This window comes from Sinocyclocheilus rhinocerous, unplaced genomic scaffold (assembly GCF_001515625.1).
Source record: "Sinocyclocheilus rhinocerous isolate Xijiao unplaced genomic scaffold, SAMN03320098_v1.1 scaffold1539, whole genome shotgun sequence".
NCBI classification, from domain to species: Eukaryota; Metazoa; Chordata; class Actinopteri; order Cypriniformes; family Cyprinidae; genus Sinocyclocheilus; species Sinocyclocheilus rhinocerous.
In genome coordinates this window covers 250,673-261,747 of record NW_015662173.1, presented here as the reverse complement: position 1 = coordinate 261,747, position 11,075 = coordinate 250,673, and the positions used below count along the sequence as shown (strand labels likewise).

The 11,075-nt window shown below is 42.2% G+C and overlaps 1 protein-coding gene across 1 annotated transcript in view; it reads left to right on the top strand.

Moving 5' to 3' along the window:
• LOC107727889 (neuroendocrine convertase 2-like) overlaps positions 1-11,075 on the top strand; it is a 69,757-nt gene that overhangs the window by 25,657 nt on the left and 33,025 nt on the right. The window contains exon 7 of the mRNA XM_016537926.1: positions 7,572-7,660. Within this exon, the coding sequence (XP_016393412.1) occupies positions 7,572-7,660 (89 nt within the window). The remainder of the gene's footprint in view (positions 1-7,571; positions 7,661-11,075) is intronic.

The following is an 11,075-nucleotide window of genomic DNA, read 5'->3' as shown; positions in this document are numbered from 1 at the left end:
TACTTGATAATGTCAGATCGCACATCATTACAACAACACTTACCATATTATCGCAGACGATGCTGTGTATCGCACACCCCAGACTCGACTTGAGTGGAAAATGAATCATCCGTGGTTGTGCGTGCACTTGTTTGGTTTGCACATGAGCAAAAGTGTTTTTAGGAGCCTAACTTGCAAACGCCAGACCACTGATTCGTCAAATCTGCTTTCCTGCAGTCCGTGGCTGTTTCTCAATTCCAAGAACGGAAAGAACTTATTAAAACATTTCATACTATTATAGATATTATTTACATATAATTGCATATTGTTTTATTTTACAGCGTTATATGTTTAACTATGACTATGTTAAGATTAATTTTAATATGCCAATAAAAATACCGCAGACTTTCTCCGGGTCTTATAACTTTTAACGTATTTGCGAGAGCGAGTTTAAAGCTTGCAGGCTTCCGTACACCGGCGCCCGCATCGTCTTCTGGGATTTCTAACGTCTGCACTCGATGCATCCTCAATATCAAGAACACATCCAGGCACTTTCATGCATCCTCTTGCGTTCTTGAGTATTGGAATTGAACTTCGACGGTTAATGATGATGTAGAGCAAGATCGCTGAAGAACGCATATTGAGAAACGGCCCGTGTTCTTCTGACTATTTTGTTGTAAGTAACGAATATGCTTCGGGGAAATGTATCGGAGTAAAAGTATACATTTTAACTAGGAAATGTAGTGGAGTAAAAGTAAAAGTTGGCAGAAATATAAAAACTCAAGTAAAGTACAGATACTCCCAAAAAATACTTAAGTACTGTAACGAAGTATTATTACTTCGTTACAATACACCACTGATTCTGACGGCACCCATTCACTGCAGAGCATCCATTGCTGAGACAGTGATGGAATGACACATTTCTCCAAATATGATGAGGAAACAAAAACTCATCCTAATCTTGGATGGCATTAATTGGACACATATATAGTCCCACCCCAAATTCATGCCATTGCTTGAGCCAGTGTTTCGAATTCTCAACAATAATACGTATGTAGTGATGCAGAGGCAAAACGGTTATACTTTTCACAGGAATCAACCTACTATGGATGGATTGTAGTTATCTCTTTATATTAAGCTAAATAAATAAGAAATGAGACTGGAAAATGCCATTTAACCGATTCAAATTCACATCACCTAAGCACAATCTCTCCTGCTCCTGTAAAGGCATATATTGTGCTATATTCACCACAGTAGCCTGATTAAACCTAATTAAAAAGCAATATCCACTCGAGAGAGCCAGAATTCCCAGCTATGAACCTGTTCAAAACTGAAATATATCCAAAAGCACAGGGTAGATGTTTTTCTTGGCTTGGCTGCAGAGCTGTTTATTGTGGAGGTTTGTGCAGCAGGCAGATATTTCTCCTGCGTTTGTACAGTATGCATGGTGGACAGAAGGTGCCCTACGGGAGGAAGGTCAGCGAAGATTGGCAAGCCTTCTGTCAGCGTGCCGCACTGCTCAAACAGCACGCCATCACACCTTCAGAGACGCTCATTGTGCCAAAGACACACGGACACAAATGCTAAGAGTTGCTGTGCTTTTATGGAAATTCTTACAGTAGTAGTTAAATGACAGTACATGTTTTGTTTTGTGATGGTATCTGTGCCTTTCTGGTTCTTACCTGTGCTATTATAAAAGCTGTATTCATGATCAAACTTCAGATGCAAGACAAAAAAAAAACAAAAAAAAAACATGAGATTCAAGTCAGGTGATCAGCCGTTTTATAAAAGGCTTTCTTAGTACTGGTTAGTGTTTCTCAGACTGGTTTATTGTGAAAATAGCAGCACACATCCCTAGTTACCACAAAAATGACGTAACCTGCATTCATTTCCGAGGACAAATCTGAATACAGTATTTGTTGAAAGATACTACAGATAAACCTTGGCATAACTGATATTTTGAAACGCTGCGCATCAAGGACAGACAGAATCTAATAGAAGGAAGACAAGTGGCTCTTGTGTTTTTCCAGGGTTGGTTGCGGGTGTGAAGCATGCTGGGGCGTGTGCTGAGAGCAGCAGTAATATCATCTGAGCTGCAGACTCACAGCATAATCAGACGCTTATGTATAAATAGAAACGCTGTCTGTCTGAGTGCAGGGGAGGAGGACACGTTGCTGTGGCTCTTCCTGAGGAGTCTCTGTTCTTTAGCAGCTCGTCTTGTGCGTTTGAGGGTTGTTATTTAAGTAAGGCAAGGGTCAGAATCAATAACTTAATTTACATGCACATGAATTCAGATTAATATTGGAATATAGTCAAGTGTCGTGAACGTATTGACCCTATGAATATTCCCCAGTTAAGCCAATATTCCAGTTTAATTTAGAAATCTAAAAGGTAAACATCTTTTTGCCATTGTAATGGAATATTCAATTATTTGTCCATACAAAAACCTTTTTTGGATGCTACATGATACAGACAATTTCTGACGGACAAATTCTGAATATGCACATTTAAGGAAATATATTTCGCAATGGAGCAAGTAAACAAAATTATCCGAATAATGGCCTTAATTAACCTTAATATACATTTTGTTTTGACGAGGATCCGTTGTAGTTTTCAGTTCTCATACATAGATTCCCAGATAGCAAGCGAGCAGGTGAAAACCATTGAATCAATGTTAAAAATAGTTGATTTGTCAATGTTAATGGCATTAAATTAATATCACTTTTGCACCCGCAATTAATGTTGAAATTTCGACAAACCACCATTATTGTGATCAGTGTTTGCTTTAGTTGGGCTCTTGACTCTTTCTTTTCATTAAGTTAATTCTCTTTCAGTGTTTACAATAGTGTTTCAATGTAAACACTTAAGTATTAATAAAGAAATCGTTTAATGTTTTAAAGTAGTGCTGTCAAACTATTAATCGCGATTAATCGCATCCAAAATAAAAGTTTTTGTTTACATAATATATTTATGTGTACTGTGTATATTTATAATGTATATATAAATACACACACATGCATGTATATACAGTGCCTTGCGGAAGTATTCATACCCCTTCATTTATTTCACATTTTGTTATGTTGCAGCCTTATGCTAAACTGCTTTAAATTACTTTTTTTTCCACATCAATCTACACTCCATACACCATAATGACAAAGCAAAACCAGAACTGTCACAACTTTGTAAATTTATTACAAATAAAAAACTGAAATAAGTATGTTGCATAAGTATTCAAACCCTTAACTCATTACTTAGCTGAAGCACCTTAACAGCCTCAAGTCTTTTTGGGTTTGATGCGACAAGCTTTGCACATCAGCATTTGGCAATTATCTGTCATTCTTCTCCTCGCCTCTTCACCTCTCAAGCTCTGTCAGGTTGGATGTGGGCAGACGCACATTTTCAGGTTCCTCCAGAAATATTTAATTTGGGTTCAAGGCCAGGCTCTGGCTGGGCCACTCAAGGACATTCACAGAGTTGTCTATAAGCCACTCTTGCTGTGTTTAGGTTCATTGTCCTGTTGGAAGGTAAACCTACTGCACAGTCTGAGGTTCTGAATGCTCTGGACTAGGTTTTCATTAAGGCTATCGTCTCGGTTACGTATGTAACCCTCGTTCCCTGAAGGAGGGAACGGAGACGTTACGCCGAGTTAACTGACGTTAAAGGGATATTCTTCTTTCAGACGAATACAATCGGAGTTATATTAAATAATGTCCATGATTTTTAATGGGAGTGGATGGTAGCCCAAAATTTGAAGTCCAAAAAAATTTTACCCATCCATTATAAAAGAAGTTCACATGGCTCCGGGGGGTTAATAAAGGCCTTCTGAAGCGAAGTAATGCGTTTTTGTAAGAAAAATATCCATATTTACAACTTTATAAACCTTAATCTCTAGCTTTCGCTGACTGTCGTACGCGAGTTCACGAGAGAGTGGCGTCCAGTGGATGATGTATGACGTAGGAGTAGCATAAGCTCCAATGAGAATATGCTAGTCTCGCGAGAAACAAGTTTTGTTTACAGCAAAGGAAAACCAGTGTCCTCTTGGCTTATATCGAAATCCTCCGACATTTTTCTTTACAAATCCTCATTTTGTACTACTAATTCGTGACCGGTGTTTTGTTTCGCTCTCTCTTCTGCGCTTCCACGTTCGTCACTTCCACCTTCATCACCGCGTTTGCTTAATTAATATATATATATAGAATCATTTTATTTCGTCATATTCTGGATTTTTCAAGTTTTTTATGAAAACTTTGTTTTGAAGAACAGCTAAGCTATTCATTATGTTCACATATTCGTTATGAAGAAAATTCATTGGTCTAGGCTATTTGGAGTTATTATTATGAAGCTGATTTAAAATTCTTCATAACAAATTTTAAGAAGAAGTTAAAAGTTAATTTTTTTTCTTAACTTTTATTAGACTGCAGATCGAAATAAAAGTATTCTTGGTAATCTTTAAAATGAGAGAAACCACTGACATAATTTAGGCTATACTTTCTTCGACTGCAGAAAAAAAAAAACCTGAAACCATTTAATTTGCAGTGTTAACTTATGAATTAAAAGAAAGAAAAGAAATAAATCACAAGAACAATCAAGATTTTTCTTGTAATCGAGAAAAAATTTTTTTTTTACAAAATTACAAAATGACTGCTGAATGATGTTTTGCAGTGAACACATCTCCACTGCATAGCAGCATACAATCGCTGGCGTCAGTCGCAAATATTAAACATGTTTAAAAAAATCTTTGTGAAAACGACTGATTCTTGAATTCTGAGAATATAATCTTTAGACACCTTTAGAAACTATGTGACTTTTTCTGCCGACTGCAAACAGCGACTGATCCCAACTGGAGCAGACCTGTCTGACTGGGCATGATTCGTCATTATGACCAAATTCCATTTATAATCGGCCTGACAGTCGTGTAGTGTGTTCTCGGCTTTATGGATGTTTATTGTAACAAAGTTCGAGGAAAGTAAGGAAGAAATCGGAGTCGGCGTGACTGAGGCTCGTGGTAATTTATTTAACTGGTTCACAATTCCAAACAAACGTGCGCTTCAGGAGCTTCAAATAAACAGAACTACACAGCACTTAGTTGATTCTCTGCCTCACAGGCAACAGTCTTTTCCCCACGAGTCCTCAGTCTGTCTCTTTCTCTCCAGCTCTGGGTTTCTGCGTAGCCTTTTACGTTCTCTCCAGGCCAATCACTGAAATGAGAAACAGGTGAATGTCATTTTGCACTTGACCTACTTACTCACCGCTTGTCTCCGACCTCTCTCTCCTGCTGCAGACTCTGCTAAACCACACCCCCCTTGCCACATACCCCCACCGCCCGACTCAGGCCGGGGAGCCATCCGGCCTGCAGGCCCCCCCCTGAGGAAGTCAGCCACAGCCATCTGCGCCCCGGCCTGTGGATCACCTTGAACTTAAATGGCTGGATGGCCAGATACCAACGGGTGATCCACACATTAGTATCTTTCATGCGGTGGAGCCACTGCAGGGGCGCGTGGTCCGAACAGAGAGTGAACTCACGTCCCAGGAGATAATAGCAGAGGGTGAGAACGGCCCACCGGATTGCCAGGCACTCTTTTTCAATGGTGCTGTACATCGTCTCTCTCTTAGAGAGCTTCCGACTGATGTACAGCACCGGCCGCTCCTCACCCTCTATCTCCTGGGCCAGGACAGCTCCCAGCCCCCTGTCCAATGTGTCTGTCTGCAGCAAGAAGGGGAGAGAAAAATCAGGAGAGTGCAAAAGTGGTCCGCCACACAGAGCAGCCTTTACCTGGGTGAAAGCCTGCTGACACAGCTCCATCCACTTGACCGGATCTGGTGCTTCCTTTTTAGTGAGGTCAGTCAGCGGGCTGGTGAGGTTCGAATAATTAGGTACAAACCTTCTATAATAACCCGCCAGCCCCAGGAACTGCCTCACCTCCTTTTTGGTCTTGGGTCTCGGGCAGGCTGCAACCGCTGCAGTCTTACTAATTCGGGGACGCACCTGCCCGTGCCCCAAGTGGAAGCCCAGTTACCTGACCTCCACATGCCCAACCGCACACTTCTTCGGGTTGGCTGTCAGTCCGGCCCTTCTCAGTACTCTCAGTACGGCCTGCACATGCTCCATATGCTGCTACCAGTCGTTACTATAAACAAAAATATAATCTAGTTATGCAGCGGCATATGCCGCATGCGGCCAAAGAATTTTATCCATGAGGAGCTGAAATGTGGCCGGTGCCCCGAACAACCCGAACGGAAGCGTAACGAATTGGTGCAATTCAAACGGCATTGTGAAGGCTGTTTTTTCTTTGAATAGAGGTGATAAGGGGATCTGCCAATATCCTTTAGTTAAATCCAGTGTTGAATTAAAACGAGCTGCACCCAGCCGATCAAGCAATTCGTCAACCCGCGGCATTGGATATGCGTCGAATTTCGACACAGCATTCACCTTGCGATAATCCAAACAGAATCGTACCGAGCCGTCCATTTTTGGTACTATAACTATCGGGCTCGCCCAATCGCTGTGGGATTCCTCGATTACTCCCATCTCTAGTATCGCCTCTAATTCCGCCTGAACCACCTTTTTTTGTGTTCAGGTAAACGATATGGCCAGCTGCGAACCACCACTCCCGGCTCGGTTTCTATGTGGTGCTGTATGAGGTCTGTTCGACCAGGCAGGGGCGAGAACACATCTGCAAATGCAGCCTGTAGCTTGGCTACATCAGCGAGCTGCGAGGCTGAGAGGTGGTCGCCCCCCAGGGTCCAGAGCTAGAGATTGCAGTTTGGTATTTACTTCTGGCCCGAGATCCTCCTCCCCACTCACTGCCGTCCCTAGCATCACTGACTCCGCCTCACTCCATTTTTTAAGGAGGTTGAGGTGATAAATCTGATGTGCTCCACCCCTATCCGTACGAATGACCTCATAATCAAGATCCCCAATTTGCCGTGTGACCTCAAAGGGTCCTTGCCACTTGGCAAGTAATTTAGAGCTAGACGTAGGAAGCAATACTAGCACTTTTTCTCCCGGTGCAAATTTACATAGCCTGGTTTCCCTGTTGTACAGCCGACTCTGCCTGTCCTGGGCCTGTAATAAATTCTCCATTGACAGCCGCCCAAAGGTGTGGAGTTTTGTTCTCAGGTCCAGCACAAACTGAAATTCATTTCGACTTTCTGAAGGCCCCTCCTCCCAAGTTTCTCTCAGGACGTCCAGAACCCCGCGGGGCTGATGCCCATAGAGAAACTCAAAGGGGGAAAAGCCCGTCGAGGCTTGCGGGACCTCCCGCACAGCGAACAAGAGGGGTTCCAGCCACCTGTCCCATTTTGGCGTCTTCGTGAACGAACTTCCGAATCATGGTTTTTAACGTGCGATTAAATCATTCCACCAGACCGTCTGTGGGTGGTAGACACTGGTGCAAATCGACTTAAAGGGGTCATATGATGTTGCTAAAAAGAACATTATGTTGTGTATTTGGTGTAATGCAATGTGTTTATGCGGTTTAAGGTTAAAAAAACGCCACATTTATATTTAGCTTGTTCTATATTTCTATTTACACTAATTGTGAAATGTGAAATCATTGTGAAATATGTGATGTCTGACTGGTGTTTTTCAGTCATGGCACCAGGTGTGCTGGAGAGGTTTCTGCGGTTTCAAACAACAACATCTGTGGAGTGGGCGTGGCCTACAACTCCAAGGTAGCAGGTACGTCTCTGATAGGCTCTGACAGTGATGACCTCATAATAACATTAACATCTCATATAAGATGCCAGGCGAATCGTCTTGAAAGTAGATGAGAGTGTCAGGGACGGAACCAGAAAAGAGCTGTCAAGTCAGACAACAGGCACTTGCCATAGTAAACCAGCTGAGAAGTTTTCAGTGGATGCAACTCAAATACTGCTGCTTTTATGTGAAGATGAATTTAGAAGTAATCCAATGTCCTTTTTATTTAATTTCCAAAAAAGTCTATCTGTTTCCTCCATTTTTAGATTTCAGAAAAATCATATATCCTACACTGAGTGTTCACATATATTATTCACTCATATATACTGATATTAAGCTTTTTGCTTTCTGTACTGGCTATTGGATTGTTAGGCTTGCTCGTGTCAGCATGACATCACAACAACTGCTTCTGAGCAAAAGCTGCTTCTCAAACAAACCTAATAATACCAAGAACATGTTTTTGGTTGCAGATGGTGCAGACAAATGTACAAATTCAGCATGCAATTCAATTCATGATTATTTGTATAGTGCTTTTTAAACGCATAATATTTAAATGCAGCTTTACAGAAAATGCACGTTTCAAATGTTACATTCAAGAAGCACAAACAATATTCACAAGTGTTTGGATGCTATCAAGACAGTGTTGTATTTAAAAAACTTGCATGCTTTATCAGGTTTGTTCTGTGCAGTCAGTAATGATGAATGACTTGTCTCCGTTTGAGACATCGGTTTGTTTCTTAGTCTAATGGAATATCAGCTCAATTGATAATTTCTACCCTTCCCCTCTTCCACAACATCCAGCAGCCAGCACCAACAGCAGCATCAATAAAAATATCATTTACGCTCTGCAGCACATTGATTTTTTTTTCTTTTCAAAAGGCCACAAAAGAAAAGGCAAGTAACTAATAGCCAGTGAATGTCTTTTGTCCCTCACAAAGGGACACACGCATGACTCTAGCTTCAGCTTCAGCCAGGAAGAGGTCAGTATGAGGACACTCAGTCAGTCTGACAGCCGCTGATGTCTCATGGCACACAGCACTGATGTTCCTGGAGTGCCTTCATACATGGATTTAAGCTTTAACATGTGCGGTAGAAAAAACAATATACAGAGTCTAAGTATATTTAACCTGAACTGTTATACAGTCTTTTGTTCAGGAATACAGTTACACTCGCAGTATAAAAACTATTGAACTTGTATTAGAGTTTTCTTCACAGTGGACTTAAAAATCAAAAAAAAAAAAAAAAAAAAAAAAAAACGGGTTAGAAGTATATAACTAGTTAATTAACAATGTACCAATAAGTTTACTTAAACTTTCAGGAGTAAAGAAAAAGGTAGATGTTAACTAGTTACTCAGTTTACTACTGTTACACTTAAAATGATACTTGTATAAACTTTATTATGGGCCAATTTATTCCCAAGAAATATTGAAATAGTACACATACACATGTAATGAGGGTGAGGCGGAAGCCGAGGAAGAATCCATATGCAGATGTTTATTGAAGCAGTCCAACAATACCAAACTCAGTGTCAGTAAAAACAGGCAATGGGGTCAAAACACAGTAAGGCAGTCCAACCAGGCAAACAGGCAAAGGGGGAAATCCAAAATAGAAGTCAAAACGAACAGACAAACAGGTCATACAAGTGGCAACAGCAGAGGAGTGCTAACAGTCAATACTCGGGCGAGGGCTCCCTCTGCTGGCTTGGTGTTGCAGAACCCCCCCTCTAGGAGCGACTCCTGGCGCTCTGCGTAGGCGTCGTCTTCGGTTTGCCTGGAGTTCTTGAACTCGTACAGCTCTTTGAAGATGAACATGAGCGCTATTCCACACCCTCTCGCAACGACGTATCCAGTCATCTACCGCAGGAACGGAGGAAGGTTCGCCAGACCACGGGAACAAAGGAGGTTGATATCCTAGTACACATTGAAATGGGGTGAGTCCTGTAGAGGCATGGGTTAATGAGTTTTGGGCATATTCTGCCCAAGGCAAGAATTCTGCCCACCGATTCTGTTCCCGGCTGCAGTAGGTTCTCAGATATCTACCAATCTCCTGATTGAGTCTCTCGACTTGACCGTTTGACTGTGGGTGATAGCCTGACGTCAGACTCACATTGATGTCCAATTGTCGGCAGAAAGCTTTCCACACCTGAGAGGTGAATTGAGTCCCTCGATCCGAGACGATGTCTTCGGGTAAGCCATAAATTCGAAACACCTGGTGAAATAGAGCTTGAGCCGTTTCCATGGCTGTTGGCAGACCTTTGAGGGGAATGAGGCGGCAAGACTTAGAGAATCTGTCGATGATGACTAGAATTGTAGTGAAATCTTGGGATGGTGGGAGATCGGTAACAAAGTCGATTGACAGGTGAGACCATGGACGTTGCGGGATAGGTAGCGGCTGCAGAAGACCGGATGGCAGTTCCTTGGGGGTCTTAGATTGCGCGCAAACTTGGCAAGCTTTCACGTAATCAGTTACATCTCTATTCATGGTAGTAATTACAGAGGAAGGAAGAATGGGTTCAGGAGAATGATCTTGGAGAGGAGGATCATGACACCTGGAGAGGGCGTCTGCCTTGCTATTCTTACTTCCTGGGCGATAGGTGAATAGTAAATTGAAACCTTGAAAAGAACAGTGACCATCTGGCCTGACGTGGGTTTAGTCTCTTGGCACTTTTCACATACTCAAGATTCTTGTGATCGGTGATAACCTGGAACGGGTGAACGGCTCCCTCCAACCAGTGTCTCCATTCCTCTATCGCAGCTTTCATGGACAGTAACTCCTTATTACCAACATCATAGTTTCTTTCGGCCGAAGTGAGTTTTCTTGAAAAGAATGCACATGGGTACAATTTAGCTGGTTGACCATGACGCTGTGACAGTACTGCCCCAATTCCATAGTCTGATGCATCCACCTCCACTACAAATGGGAGGTTAGGGTCAGGGTGTTTCTGGATAGGTGCTGAAGTGAAAGTGAAAGGTCTCCCCTTCAGAAGAGACGTCAACGGGGAGGTGATCGTGCTGTAGTTTCTGATGAAACGCCGGTAGAAGTTGGCAAAGCCTAGAAATCTTTGAAGTTCCTTGATTGTGGATGGTTGGGACCATTCCATGACTGCCTGGATCTTGGAAGTGTCCATCTCGACTCCTTGATGACTGATGTGATACCCCAAGAACGTGGTGTTCTGGACATGGAACTCACATTTTTCCGCTTTTACATAGAGTTGGTGCTTAAGGAGACGAGAGAGGATGTCCTGGACATGTTTGATGTGTTCAGCTTCAGACTTTGAGTAAGTCAGAATATCGTCAATGTAGACAATAACATACTGGTTCAAGATGTCCCTGAAGATCTCGTTAATGAATGATTGGAACACAGCTGGGGCGTTGGCTAGCCCAAACGGCATCACCGA